Source organism: Sturnira hondurensis, unplaced genomic scaffold (genome assembly GCF_014824575.4).
Source record: "Sturnira hondurensis isolate 20B ecotype Veracruz unplaced genomic scaffold, ASM1482457v3 Scaffold0007406, whole genome shotgun sequence".
Lineage (NCBI taxonomy): Eukaryota > Metazoa > Chordata > Mammalia > Chiroptera > Phyllostomidae > Sturnira > Sturnira hondurensis.
This window is the reverse complement of record NW_028080037.1, coordinates 1,882,585-1,897,652: the sequence shown is the minus strand read 5'-3', so window position 1 is coordinate 1,897,652 and position 15,068 is coordinate 1,882,585. Positions and strand designations below refer to the sequence as shown.

The 15,068-nt window shown below is 59.0% G+C and overlaps 1 protein-coding gene across 1 annotated transcript in view; it reads left to right on the top strand.

Moving 5' to 3' along the window:
• The window catches only part of TMEM132B (transmembrane protein 132B), a 72,435-nt gene extending 57,827 nt beyond the window's left edge, over window positions 1-14,608 (top strand). Inside the window, exons 5-9 of the mRNA XM_037052597.1 lie at window positions 5,413-5,556; window positions 8,294-8,499; window positions 9,841-10,111; window positions 11,645-11,836; window positions 12,653-14,608. Of these exons, the coding sequence (XP_036908492.1) occupies window positions 5,413-5,556; window positions 8,294-8,499; window positions 9,841-10,111; window positions 11,645-11,836; window positions 12,653-13,801 (1,962 nt within the window). The 3' untranslated portion in view covers window positions 13,802-14,608. The remainder of the gene's footprint in view (window positions 1-5,412; window positions 5,557-8,293; window positions 8,500-9,840; window positions 10,112-11,644; window positions 11,837-12,652) is intronic.
• The last annotated feature ends 460 nt before the right edge of the window (window positions 14,609-15,068 follow it).

The window sequence follows — 15,068 nt, the reverse complement described above, 5'->3', positions numbered from 1 at the left end:
CGTGTAATTGACAAGCCCACATACAAAGCAGACTATGCGATACATTGTTACCCCAGGCCGCAGCAGCTGCTTGCAGGACTGTTCCGTCCTCCCAGGTGGGCTAGTGGCAGCTGCTTCGACCTGGCTCCTGGGGCCTCGGAACATTTTCCCGAGCGTGTGGTCACCTTCTGGCTCACGGTCCACTGTGGGCTCCTCGCCCTGTGCGGCCTGCGGTGGGCCTTGGCCTGGGCCGTGTCCCCCAGGGGCTGTGCCCTGCCCCGGGGGCGGGGTGTAGATTCATACCTGGCTCTAGCTCCACCGAGTGCTCACAGCGTCATTGTATCTTGGCCCTCTGAGTGACCGGAACGAGGGACGGCGCTGTGCACACCCACAGCCACGTTCGCCTGCACACACAGGTCAACGCGTGCCTGCAGGTTCGAGCCAGACCCAGAGGCCGCCGATCTGGCGGTCAGGAGCCTGGCGCTCTTGCTCAGCATGCGTAATTTGCCAAAACCTAGAATCAACCAGAGTATTTTTGGGTTTGCTGACCCCATACCACTGTGGAAGGCAAGTGTAGCGAGAACTCAGTCAGTATGCTTCCAGATATTTTTATCTTTAGCCTGAGATGCACAATCAAAATAATATGTGGGAATGTTACATGCAGCTCCTTTTAATAGCTTAAGTAGCTTTTAAGGGTTTAGAACCATGGAGGCTTGTCTGTGCTTGCCCTGCGTGTCTGACGCGGGTAGCTGGGGTGCTTCATGCCTGCTGCGGCTGGACTCTGGGGCCCGGGGTGACGCATGGGACCCACTCAGCAGCCTTGGTCACTGGGAGGGAAAAGGGAGAGCTTGGGGTCTTGTGATGCTAGAGCTTCCGCATCTCCCAGATCCTGGAGGTGAGCAGGTCATTGCACTCACGTTTCATTGGCCAAGTCATGTCACATGGCCACACCCAAGTTCAAGGGGACAGTGAAATGCAACCGAATGAGGTGTCTCCAAAGAGGACCTCTCTTATTTGTCTGATGGCATCCTTATAAATTCTTCGAGCCCTGGCTGGTGTGGCTCAGTGGGTTGTGCGCAGGCCTGTCAACCAAAGAGTCACAGGTTTGATTCCCAATCGGGGCACGTGCCTGGGTTTCAGTCTGGTGCCCAGCAGGGGGTGCGCAAGAGGCAACCACACATTGCTATTTCTCTCCCTCTCTCTCCTTCCCTTCCCCTCTCTCTAAAAGTAAATAAACTCTTTAAAAAGAAAATAAAATAAATTCTTTGAAAAACATTTCTGCTAATACAGGCAAGGAGACTGACGCACTCTCCCCTGTGGACCGTTGTACAGGTCCAATTTATAGTGTTACCTGTTGCATAGTATTTTGTGCAGCGTGTGTACCAGCCGCTCTCTGCCTGCCCCTCCCCTCCAGCCCCTCAGAACCACTGGTCTCTGTCCGGCGTCTGTGGGTTTGCCCGCCCTGGACATGGCTGGGGATGGAGTCCCACAACACCAGGCCCCTTTGCGACTGGGTTCCTCTCCGCAGCGTCATGTTTCCAGGGTTCATTTACGTTGTAACAGGTGTCAGAACGCCATTCCTTGTTATAGTCGAAGAATGTTTCATTGTAGGGCCACACCCACGTTTCGTTTGTTCATCTAGCAGCCGATGGACTTTGGGCCGTTTCCACCGTGGCTGTGATGGGTAATGATGCTGTAAAAGTAGGTGTGTGGGCATGTGCCTCCCCTTCTCTGGAAGACACACACACACGCACGCACACACACACACACACACATGGGCGCGCGCGCGCACAGGGAAACCCACACAGGAGTGCACCTGTGGGCCACGTGATAAGTAATTGCTTTCAACAAGTGCCTCTAGGGAAACAAATTCCACGTAGGGTGACTCAGGGTCAGGTTCCTGCTGACAGCCTTGAGTGTGGGGTCTTCGAGGACCCGCCAGGAGAGTCATGTAACGGCAGTCCTTTGGGGACGCAGCTTTGAAAGGCCCCTGGATGCGATCTGCCCTCTCCGGGGGCTGAATGCGGGCCGTCATTTTTCAAAGCTACTGCAGAGCTGGACAGTTGGACTAGGGGTGAGGCAAGTTAAAATGCCACAGAGTTCTCTGTTTTTTACCAAGATGGAGCCATTTTTCTTGACTAAATGCTCTCTTGCTTGTACAAGCCTTTGTTTTATTTCCAGAATTCTGCAAAAGTCTATCTTGACTTTTTTGGTGCCAGTTTTGTCCTTGTCTTTACGGGGAAGAGGATTTTGGACGTCCTCACCCTGCTGGTGTCCATGACACCACCCTGTGTCCCACATCGGTGGGTACTCATCTCATTGTCACAAAGAGATGTAACTACACCTTTGAGATGAAACCCAGCACTGGCACAGACAAGGGCCAGGTGAACATGTCTGTATGGTGACAGGTGGTGAATTTTTAGCAGTCTCTGGCACCAGGGGATGATTGAAATGTAATATTTAATGTGATAAACTGCTTTCTTGCTGTGCCAGAGGCAGGTAGAAATTGCCTTTGGGGATTTTTGAGAGGCTGTGGATGGACACTAGAAAATACAGTTGCAAATGTCCCAGCCACACGTGGAAACATAGTTGCGAACCCCCCCAGCCACACGTGGAAACATAGTTGTGAACCCCCCCCCCCAGCCACACTTGGAAACAGTTGCAAGCATCCCAGCCGCACATGGAGGGATGGCTAAAAAGGTATTTGAAATAGAAGCACAAGTCTGGATTCTTTGTGAGTTGTTGTTATGGAAAATGAAGTCACCTGTCTGGAAACTCCATTTGGGGAAGTTCTTGTAATGTCTCCTTTGAAGACTGTGAACTTCCACAGGGTAGAGACTGATGTTCACTTTCGGCTTTTCGCTTTCTCTGGAGCCTAGCAGGTTGCCTAATCTCGCACATATTCGTCTAGACTTTCCATGGCAAGTGACAAAAAAAACCACACATTGAAACTGGCTTAAGTAAAACTGTGTATTCTATATACCCAAGTTTCCAAAGATGACAGACACAGATGTAGCTGGATTTAAGAACCTAGAAAACTTCCCCGGGACTCTGTCTTTCTCCTGTTCCTGTCTCCGGTTTCCTCTGTTTGGGCTTCGCCTGAGTCGGTCACTGTGGACATGGGGCTGGGGGGCCTTGGTGGGCACCTTGGGTTCATGTGCTGTAAAGCCTGGTTCGGGGGCCCGGGCTCAGCACCGTTCACTGGTGGCAGAGCGGGACGGCACCCCGAGGAAAACGATGTCATTCAAAGGGCAGGAAGGGTGGCGTTGCACATCCCCGGGGCTCGCCCGGCGGAATTGCCGCCCGCCCGCCGTCAGGAAGTGCCTGCGCTATGCGCTGAACTCAGCAAGTTGGCCTGGGGTCGTGGGGCGAAGTCTGTGCTCTGTGCGCACTCTGATCGCCTCCACACCCCCTGCCATTGGGGGAGCCCGCGCCCCAACCTCCACAGCGCTCTCCGCCCCCTCTCCTTGCCTCCGATGCACAGTGTGCATGTTTCACCCCCCCGCGAGAACAGGGCGCTCACGACGGGCACTCTAGTTCTGTTCTTTTGGATTCATCTCCCCGAGGAAAGGACATATTTAAAAAAAAAAACTTAAAAAACCCTTTTTATATTGGGTTGTCATCGTTTTCAAAGATACACTACAAAGTTGATGTTTTCTATTGACGATATCTATTGTTTTCAGGTTTAGTATCAATGAAACACAGTCTGTGAACTGGGAACGATACTAGCAGCTGCTTTGGGAGGGGTTTAGAGGGAACCGAAGGGCGATTAATTGTTAGTACAAGTGAAGTGCCTAGAACTCCTCCTCCTACTCCCCTTCTCGTTGTTTTTAAAAAGATTTTATTTATTTATTTTTAGAGAGAGGGGATAGGAAGGAGAGAGAGAAGCATCAATGTGTGGTTGCCTCTTGCACGCCTCCTACTGGGGACCTGGCCCGCACACCCGGGCATGTGCCCTGACTGGGGATCGAACCAGTGACCCTATGGTTTGCAGGCCCACGCTCAATCCAGTGAGTTACACCAGCCAGGGTGGCGGCAGTGGCGGCGGCGGCGGCGGCTTCTTCTTCTTCTTCTTATTTGACTCCGTCTCTTACCCTTTTTCAGGCCTGGGGTGGAGAGTGAGGGGCTGCCTCACAAAGCCGAATGTGGTGCTCCCTTGGAGCTTGGCCTGGGACAAGGGACTGAACTGTGAAAGGGTCACTTGGAATAACTTGCTTTGGTCAGTTCTGGGGGCGCCAGTAAGGAGTGTTTGGTGGCGCTCACTGTTGAGCTGGGCTGCCCAGTTGTCTGCCCGCTGTGGGTGACTTCCTCTTCAGCCAGGCGTGGGCATGGCGTCTCCTTCCAGTGCCCGAGGGCACCATGTGGCGGTTCTTTAACTCCTCCAGCCAGTGTGTGAAAGCCTCCGCCATGATGGCTGTGCTCTCCGACTCTTGTCCTTCCCTGGGTCCCGACTCTGTTCTCAGCTCTCCACGCAGGTCGATCCGCTACACTCACAGGGTTCACATGTAGCAAGTACTCGTAGGAGCCCCTAGTCTAGCCCAGGGACCCTGGTGCAGGGAGAGGTGACTTGTGGTAGATGCTGGTAATGGACTAGAAAAGGTATTTACGCCCCCTACTCCACTGCCAGCTCTGTTCCAGGGGCCACATTCCCAGCCTGCTTTGCAGGTGGCACGGCCGTGTCGTGGGGCATGGACATCCTGTGAAAAGAAGCAGGTGCAGCAGGCATGCTCCCCCCACCTCAGCCTCCCCACTGCTTAGACAGTGGGAGAGATGGCTGGCGTGACGGGTGCCGTTTTGCGACCCTGAGTTCGCTAAGTGCCTGGACCAGCCTCTTCCAGGCTCCTGGTTATACGAGAAGCCCACACACCTTTGTGGGTTACCTCACTGGCCTCGGGTTTCCGTGGCTAAGGCTCCACACGGCCGCCCCGAGTCAGGGTCCGAGCCCGCCTGGGACCCAGGCAGTGGTCCGAGTCAGCACTCTCCCTCAGTGAGCAGGTGGCGGCGAGAATGGGCAGGTTGGAGATCATTCTGGAGACAGCACCTGTAGAACGCTGAGGGGCCATCAGGGGAAGAGAGGGACCACCCTGACGTCAGTGTCTCACAACCCGCCAGCCAGTGGGCGCATCTCGGGGGTCCCTGGAGGTTTGGGGGTGGGGGGTGCTGGCACTCTGCTCATGGGGCAGGGAGGGAATGGCATGGAGGTTTTTGTGTGCGTGGTGCAATTAATAAGCCCTGAAAATAGGTCACTGCTGGCCCGGTGGCCATGGGCCATGGCATGACAGAGCTCGGGAGGGGCTCTCCTGCTGCATGGAACATAGGCTTGTAGGACACTCAGCCTGCTGGGTGCAGCAGAGTAAGACCTCGGGTCGGCCCCCGCTCCCGGCCCTCGCAGGGCGTGCCCAGCGCTGACCCGAGCCCCTCTCTCCTGTGCAGGACACGGAGATCCTGAACACGGCCGTCCTCACCGGGAAGGCGGTCTCGGTCCCCGTCAAGGTGGTGGCCGTCCAGGAGGACGGCTCTGTGGTGGACGTCTCAGAGCCTGTGGAGTGCGCGTCCGCGGATGAAGACGTTGTGAAGGTACAGTGGCTGCACCCGGTCCTTCTGGGCCCCTGCTTCTGTCCCCGGCTCTGGTCCTGACTGAGCGGCCTCCCCGGCCCCAAGGGGCTGCAGCTGGGGTGTCCCCAGTGAGAGCGGGTGACCGAGCGCACAGCCCCAGGGGTGGCTGCTCCCCACCCGCCACCCTGATCTGTAGCGGAAGCGATTTTTGTCCCCTCCTGTTAGCCACCCGCACTCCGTGCTCACGGGCGTTGCCGCGCAGAACAGCGGCGGTGAGTGTGTGAGGTCATCAGCCATGCATGCCGGGGGCTGGGGGAGGAGCCCAGGGCGCCACCAAGGTGGTCTCCACGCGAGCTCTGTCCTCAGGGGCTCACAGCGCAGCTGCTGAGAGTTAGTAGTCACCATTTATTGAAAGCTTCTGACGTGTCAGGCACTGTCATAAGGACATTGGAAATACTGACTCATTCCGTCTTCACCACACGCCTTGAAGCAGAGAAGGGGGGGCGCAGAGTCCCCCCCACACCCTGCCCTGCAGCGGGCTGATGGCACCTCTGTGCTTCCCGAGGTGTCATTGCCTAAGGTCGGGTAGGGCAGGGGGTGAGGGGTCTTCGGAGCCAGGAGCAAGGTAGCTGCGCTTCCCGTCTGGGAGCCCTCGGGCGACAGGCTTTGTACAGGCTTTGTCTGGATTTGTGGAGGGCTTTGTGTCTGCCGCTGTCGCCTGGAAGGCACGCGTTTCGCTGGCAGTTGTCACATCGCCTCGGGCTTGGCCTAAAGGAGCACAGCCACGGTCAGGCAGGCCTGGTGGCAGGAGCCCAGCGTGGGCGGCAGGGCCGCTTGCCCTCCGGGGGCCCCAGGGGCACTGGTTCTCGGCCTTTCCCACGTTCCGGGGGCCCCTCACCCCCTGCCTCTCTCCAGTGAGGACCTCATGGCTGCATGGGGCAACTGGTTAGCTAACCCAGGGCAACCCCTTGGTCCCCAGACCCTTACCCCCATGACGTCCGTGTGGGTGACGGTTCCCTAGGGGCACCTCTGCCATAACTTGCCGCATGCTCAGTGGTTCAACACGACCAACACCCATTAGCCCCCGGTCTGGAGGCCGGACGCCTGCCGTCAGGGCGCTGGCCCCTGCCGCCTCTGAAGCTCAAGGGGGGCCCTTCCTGCTGCCTCCAGCCTCTGGGGGCTGTGGGCGGTCCTCGGCCGGTGGCCACGCCCCTCCGATCTTCGATCTTCGCCTCGTCTTCACACAGTCTCACCCATGTGTCTCTGTGTGTCCTTCTTGTCTTACAAGGACACTTGTGACTGGCTGTAGGGCCACCCTCATTCAAAATGACATCATCTCAAGTCCCTCCTTAACTTCCATACACCTGAGAGGCTCTGCTCCCAGAGGAGGTCATGTTCCCGGGCTCCGGCCACTCAGGAAATTTGATTTTGTTCAGTTTTGAGTCTTAAGTTCTTGCGTCCTAAGTTTTGAGTCTTAGGCCCCAGGAGGACGGCCACCTAATTTCTTCAGGGACCCTAGGAGCCAAGTGTCGGGCATTGGTGCGGGACTAGCGGGTTGTTCAGTTCAGGCTGAGAACTCGGAGGAAACCTGTGTCTGCTCAGCACCCACTCTGGCCGATCTGCCCGCCTGGGGCCGGTTCAGAGCAGATGAGGCCGCGTGGGGGGCCAGTCTGTTCGCCGTGGTCGTGCCTGTCGACAGCCAGGCTGTCGGGGAGAGATGTGTTGTTTCCTAGCTGCAACAGGCATTATGCAGAATGACTTCTGTAGACCACCTCACTTAATACTTATGACCTGGTGGCGCTCTGGGGGCTGGTGGGGCCCAGAGGGGCCCCCCGATGCGGGGTGTCCGCCCCATTACTGGCCTCGGGTTCGTCATCTTGCAGTTAGTTTGTGGTTCTTTGGTGAACTGACTGCCGACTTGGAGTCTCTTGTGCATTAAGTGACCCTTGGTGCCCCCCACCCCCGCCCACTGCCCTACAACCCCCACACACAAGATACATAAGGGACATTTTCCTGACGGTCCCGGAGAGGAAGTCATCAATATTTGAGTTGCTCATTTGGAAAGTGTGAAGTGAACGGAGGAGGAGATTGTCTCACAAGTGACTAGCTGATCAAGGACCCCCCTCCCCATTAAAGGGACCCCTCCCTGGCCCCGCCCAGGTGCTGAGCTCTGGGCAGGCGCAGAGCGCACCCCCCTCAATTCTATTCCTAGCCTTGAATGGGGCAGAAATAATCGTGTCCACGTCTCAGGGCGTTTTGGGAGTGTTTTCCTACCAGGATTTTAATCTGATGCAAAGTTCTCTTGGTTTTTTCAAACCAGACCCTTTTTATGGCTTGAATAAAGGGAGCGTGTGTTTTAGTGATAATACGTGGTTACTTTATGCTGCCTCAGACACAGTGCGGAGGGAAATACGCCGCACCTGGGGTTTGATCAGTGGCAGTCTGGGTACATAAAAAAGTATAGGGTAATGAAAGAAACACAAAGATAGGCAACGGAGGTTATGTAACGCCGTTAAATTACGTTTACGGTTTCGCTTGTCGGTATTTCGTAAGGCGAAGCCGTCTTCCTGAGGTGCCTGCATCAGAGTTTGTCACTGGCTGCTGCCTGCAAATCACCTCTGGTTCAGATCCCGCCCTTGTGGGCGTCTGGGCGGCTCCTCGGTCGCTCAGGGCCAGCTCGGCTCCGGGACTCGCACCTCTGGCCTCCGCTGCTGCATTGCCTGCTGACGCACCCCTCGGTTCCCGCCCCTCCCCCAAGGTGTCCGACCGCTGTGACTCCGTGTTCGTGAACGGCAAGGAGATGAAGGGCAGAGTGGGCACGACCGTGAGCTTCACCCACCAGCATTTCACCGCCCAGCTGGAGGTCACTGTCTGGGCGCCCCGGCTGCCCCTGCAGATCGAGGTCTCGGACACGGAGCTGAGCCAAGTCAAAGGCTGGCGGGTCCCCGTGTCCCCCAACAGAAGGTGAGGCGCTGGGGAGGGAGGGCGGCTGCCAGGGAGGACGTGGGCCTGGGGCCCTGGGCGGACCTCGGTGGGAGACACATGGGCCCCACGGGGCCGTTCCAGGTGGCAGAGTCAGAGGGTTGGAAAATAAAATGGGGACCATTTTTGGATGCATCGTTCAGTGTTTGCAATCCTATGTCCCTTTGTCCCCACAAATCATGCTGTGAGGACAGTCACCGCTCACTTTGGGAGACGCACATCGCCCCGTTACAGCACTGCGGACGTTGGCTGTGGCTTTCACCGTGGTTCTTAGACATTCTCTTAACCCCACCGAGCCTGCCCCGGGTCCGCTCGCTACCAGCTGCCCCGAGCCCTGGCTTCCCCGGTGGAAGTAGGGACCCATCTCTGGGCCGCCGTGACTCTCAGAGGAGTCAGCTCCAAACCCAGGACAGGGGCCTGGGTCTCTCGGTGACCAGCTGTGTGGCTGGGACCAAGTTGCCGCTACTCTCTGCCTCGATTTCCCCACCGGGAGGCCAGGATAATAAAGTGCCCTCACTCCTCAGGCTTCTGTGGGTTCTGTGGGGACTGAAAGAGTCTAATACACGGCTGGCCCATGGTGCGTGGCTGCCCTGGGTCACTGCTCATTGCCACCTGGGCACGTAGGGCTGAGGCAGCGCACAGTAGGTCTAACTAACTCCGAGCCAGTGAGTGGCTGCCCCTTTCTGTCTGGACACAAATCCCCATCCATGGGTGGTCCTGGGCTGGTCAGCAGCCACCCAGCAAGGTCCTCTTATAAAAGGACAAGGAATAGGTTGGTCTTGAGGGGAATGTTCTGGAATTGCAGAGCCAGAGAGGACGGGCGAGAGAAGTCTTCCCACCGTGACTGACCTGAGTCTCAGGCACCCCTGGGGGAGGGAAGGGGCAGCCGTGTATTAGACTCTTTCCCACTTGCAGCCGAGGAGCCCGGCCCACCTGGGGAGAAGCCCACGGCCAACAGGGAGCACTGGAAAGAGGTCCCTGAACTTCCCACCCAGGGCTCCTGTCCCCCACGCTGACCAGAGGCCTGCATCCTTCCTGACCGGGGGTAGTTTTGAAATGACAGGGTTCCAGGACACGGGCAGAGAGAAGCCTTCCCCTCTGTGTGTGGGGGAGGGGAGCAGGGACAGCGTTCCCCTCCTGTGTTCCACTCGGGGGCCCAAAGGACGATCCCCGGCACAGGCGGATGAATGTGGGCGGCGCCTGAGCGGCCCTGGCGGGAGGAAGCCGGATCCCATCCCTGTAACCTCAGGGACCCATAATTCGAGGCGTGCGGCCCGCCTCCTGGCGGGGATGGTGACGCACATGTGGTTTATCTGCGCCCAGGCCCACTCGGGAGAGCGAGGACGAGGAGGACGAGGAGCGGCGGGGCCGCGGGTGCGCCCTGCAGTACCAGCGCGCCACGGTGCGCGTGCTGGCGCAGTTCGTGGCTGAGGCGCCTGGCGCGGGCCCGCCCAGCTACCTGCTGGGCCCCGATTGGCAGCTGGACATCACCGACCTCGTGGTGGAGTTCATGACCGTGGAGGACCCGAGAGTCGCTCAGTTAGAGGCCGGCAGGATCCTGGTGGGCCGGGAGCCCGGCATCACCACCATCCAGGTACCGCTCACTGGGGCCCCTCCACCTTCGGTGTGGGTGTGCTGGGCGGATGGGGGGGGGGCGGAGCTCTGGGAGTCTCGGGCTGCACCTGCTGAGACGCCACTGTTGATCACCAAAACCCAAACCCATTTTTTGCATTTTAGAGAGATTTCGGGAAAATGCCAAAGCTCTTTGACCCAAGCTAAATCATGGGTACAGTGCGAGCAGCCTCTTCTTGAGCTACCCTACTTTCAGAGCGTGGCTGGCTCTGGGGGGGGAGGGGATGGGCGGCCACCGTGAGAGCCACTTCCGTTCTCCTAATCCCGGGGGTTGGCCGTCTCCCCGCATTGTACCTTGACTAGTAGGCAGAAATGTTTTTTACAAAGCGTGTATTTGCATTAAAAATAATTTAAGCATCTGCCGTTAAGTGGTGCCTACTATAGCGATGGTAAAGCTGTCTTTCAGCCAGCGTGGACAGGGTCAGTGGGCAGAGATGGTGCCGCACTGTTTCAACAACTTAAAATGTTACCACTCGTAGCTGAGTCGTTTCAGGTGTTACTACCCAAGGTAAATGTTGACAAAGCTGAATTACACGTGTTACGTTTTGTATCACTTTTCTGTTGCTGTGCAACAAGCCACCAGGAGGTCAGCAGCTTCCAACACTGCTGGTGACAGCGGTCCAGGTGGCTGGCCTGTCCAGCCCTGGGCTGTGAGCTCAGGGGGCCACGAGGTCTGACCCGTGGGGGTGGCCTGGCTGGTGGGGACTTTGGAGAAGGGTTCCTCCGTGATCAGCTCTGGTTACAGGCAGAGCGCCCCTCATCTGGTGTAGGATCGATGGGCCTGTTTCCTGGTTGCCTGTCAGCCCAGATGTCTCTCTGCTCCTCGGGGCCACCTGTGCCCTCCTCACCTGGCCCCTGCTTTGCCAGCCATGCCCCTGAGTCTTCCTGACACTGTGAGCATCTCTGGCGTCCAACCACAGCCAGGGAGAGCCCCCCGCCTTCACGGGCTCCCGCGCCTGCACTAGACCTGCGTGGAGAACCCCGGGCAGTGCCCTGGTATGAGGGCCGCCTCTGCCATGTGAATATAACACGAACCCGAGAGTGGTCCCATGTCCCAGTCACAGGTGTGAGGGACGAGGCGGGCCACCCACCGCTGGGAGCTACGGTGCCCGGAGCTCTGCCTGCTGGGTGGTTGGCTCCCTTGGTTTGTCAGCCCGGTTCCAAACCCGGTGGGGAAGGAAGAGTGAGGACTCCCCCACACCGTGGGCAGCTAAGTGCCTGAGAAGCCATGTGTGCAGGAGAACACCCCTGTTGAGTGTGGGGCACGGAGGTGGGCAGCGTGTAGGTGTCGCCTGTGTATTCCATCAAGCTCTCGGGGAGCTCACCGCCGCCGTCATCGCGGTGTGAGTCCCCGGGAGGGGAGTGGCCACAGGTGGGCGCTAGGCCGCGCATGCGCCCTGCGCACGCGCCCTCAGGGAGCAGCACACTGGGAGGGCCCTGCGGAGCTTACAGTGGTGTGCGGGGCGGAGACCGGAGCGTCTTGCTTGCTTTGAAGGTCCTGTCGCCTCTCTCGGACACCATCCTGGCTGAGAAGACGGTGACTGTCCTGGAGGACCGCGTCACCATCGCTGACCTGGGCGTGCAGCTCGTGGCCGGCCTATCTCTCTCCCTGCAGCCGCACAGGGCGGACAGAAGGGCCGTGGTCTCCACGGTGATTGCCCAGGAAGTCCTCCAGGCCCCACGGCAGGTAGGACCTCAGGCTCCTGGTGCATGGCCCCCTGAGGCCAGTTCGCTCTCTGACGTGCTGCCAAGGGGGCGCATGGAGTCCCCGAGCCGGGGGTGGTGGGTGGTCCTGGAAGCTTCTTCCGCATCTCATCCGGGCAGCTCCGCCTCCCAGTGCTCAGGGGCTGAGAGACAGTCCTCGCATGTTTCTGTCCGCCAACCCCGTGCCCATGGGCCGTCTGCTGCTGGCCCACGGCCACAGGGTCACACGTTTCTCTTTTGCCAAAGCACATGCTTTTTGAGACTGGGAAGTTCCACGGTAGCGTGGCTACCAGGCACCGGGTGGCTACTACTTATTATGTCTTCATGGTCATTGCTTAAACTCTCCTCCACTTTAAACTGTCACGCGTCATCGTGAGGACAGCAGGCCTCTGTGACATTGTGAGGCCTCCTCCCCGGGCCCTTCCGGCCGGTGCCCGTCTGTCGCTCCATCAGCGTGGACATTTGAGGAAGGGCTCCCAGGGATGCCGTGTGCCACCCACGGCTGGTAGTCGCCTCTGGACTGGATTCAGATGAATTGCCTGGTGTTTCAGAGTGTTTTCAGGGGGGCAAAGTCAGGTTCTGCTGCATGGGGCCCAGTGCGTTAATGTGTCCTCGGCGCGTCTGTCTCTCGCGTCGGAGGGCCAGCTCCGGGCAGGCAGGGGCCGTTCAGAGCGGCAAGACGTGGACGCTGGCTTGTCTTCCTGCTTGTGTGGAGGGGTTTGAGGCAGGAAGCCACGCATGCGTTGGCAAGTTTGAAGAACCCGATTGTAACGTGACGTTTTGGTTTCGTTTCTCTCAGGAAGCAATAGTCAGCTCTTGGATTCTGTTCAGCGACGGCTCGGTGACGCCCTTGGACATTTACGACCCTGAGGACTTTTCCCTGTCGGTCTCCTCGCTGGACGAAATGGTGGTATCTGTCCAGGCCAACCTGCAGCCCAGATGGCCAGTGGTGGCTGCGGAGGGCGAGGGGCAGGGGCCCCTGATCAAGCTGGAGGTGATGATCAGCGAGTCTTGTCAGAAGGGCAAGAGGAAGAGTGTCCTTGCCACGGGGAGAGGACACGTCAGGGTCAAGTTTGACCCAAGCATCGACCGGCACCAGGGAGGCACCAACGACATTGAGGGCATAAGTCGGGACTACGCGGACCCCCTCAGCAACGCCATAGAGCGTGAGGGCCACCAGGAGAGGGCGGCGCAGGAATGGCAGCCGCGCGGGGCCGCCGTGGGCCCGGAGGAAAGGACCAATAGCAGCGGGGCCCCGCCGCCCCCCGTCGTGAGGAAGGACAAGGGGCTCCTGAGGAGCGGCGGTCCAGACGCCTTCACCAGCTTCCCCACTCGAGGGAAGTCCCGGGAACCCAAGCAGTCCAGGGACCTGACCGTGGCCTCCCGGGGGCTGAGCGACCTGGAGATCGGCATGTACGCGCTGCTGGGCGTCTTCTGCCTGGCCATCCTGGTCTTCCTCTCCAACTGCGTGGCCTTCGCCTGGAAGTACAGGCACAAACGCTTCGCGGTGAGCGAGCAGGGCCCCGTCCCCCACTCCCACGACTGGGTCTGGCTGGGGAACGAGGTGGAGCTCCTGGAGAGCTCGGCGGACGCCACACTGCCCTCGGAGGAGTGCACGACCGTCATCGACAGGGGGCTGCCCTTCGAGGAGCACGACTTCCTGCTCAGCGGTGGCGCCCAGAAGCCTTTCCACAGCCACCTGCTCGGGCCCGCGGACTATGTCTACGAGAAGGACATGCAGAACGAGCCCGGCACGCCGTCGGGCCCCAAGAGGAAGCGGGTCAAGTTCACGTCCTACACCACCATCCTGCCGGAGGACGGCGGCCCCTACACCAACTCCATCCTGTTTGACAGCGATGACAGCATTAAGTGGGTGTGCCAGGACGTGGGGCTGGGCGGCGCCCCCGGTTTCCGAGACTACCTGGGGCGGCTGCAGGACCAGCTGTGAGCCCCCCGCACATTTGTATTCACCTTTATGCCTTCTGGTTTCGCAGCGGTGGAGCGGCGAGGTTGGGGAGCAATAGGGGGTGACGTTGCGGCGCTGCGGTCGTGGAGGCTGGCGGGGGGGCTGGGCGGGGGCCCGGTCCTCGGCCGGCTCGGGGCCTGGAGAGCTGGCGTGGCCGGCTGGCTGGCTAAGCCGGGGAACATCTCCAGAGCAGCCCCGCGCGCGGGCCCCGGATGCACCCTCACCCCTGTCCAGTCTGTGGCCTGGTCCCAGCCCCATCCCAGCGGGACAGCCCCAACCCCACGGACACCGCTAGTCACCTCGCGACATGGGGCCGTGCGGAGTGGGAAGAGACTCGGTGTTGATGTTCCTATCCCTCGACCTTCTAAAGCACAGTGGGCACGTCTCGCCTTTGGCCCGAGACTGGACCACGTGGAAGATGCTGAATGTAGCCGCCCCTCGGGACGATGCTGCGCGTCGGTTTTTTATATGCTTGCCCCTGCTTCCCTCGGCCTCCGCGGCCCTTTTGGAAACGAGGACAGGCCGTGTCCTCCTCCTCCTCTCTGAGCTGTTCGATGTCTGTGTGTTTAGTCACGTCATGTTCTTCCCCGCGGGGTGGACGCGAGGTTCGCCGCGTCCTTTCTGGGGTGTCCACCCAGGAAGTCCGGTTCCCTGCAGTTCACATGCTTCACCCTTTGGGGGCGACATTCCAGAAGCTTCCCTTCACTCGTCTCCCCTCCTCTTTGTGGTCCGACTCTCTCGTGTCAGGCGGGGACATGGGATTTTACTGAAACCGTGGACATGCTGTGAGGGGGGCGGGGTGGGGGGGCATTTCTTCACTTTTTCTACGTGAAGCTTCACCACCGGGGGGCGACGCTGGGGCCCCCCAGCAGCTGTTTCTCCTTCCGCGTGTGGGAGGTTGGTGGGGGCCCCGGGAATGCGTTTCTGGGGCAAAAGGTCCCAGAACAGCTGTATTTATACAAGTGCTTTTTGGTCAGCTCGGCTCATCATCCAACCTGAAGTCCAACCGTAAACAAGTCACGCGCGCAGAGAGGAAACTGCGTCGTAGGAAGTAGCTTCCAGCTCGACCCCCCATCTCACCAGAACAGAACCCCGTTTTTTGAAATAGACGGATGTTTCAACTTAGCAATAGGTACAAATCACCTGTACAATCACCCCCCCCCCCAAAAAAACAAAAACAACATCTCCCCGCCGTGACTCTGGCAGGGATGAAACCCGCCTGGGACGTGGCCGGGCCGAGAAGGGCGAG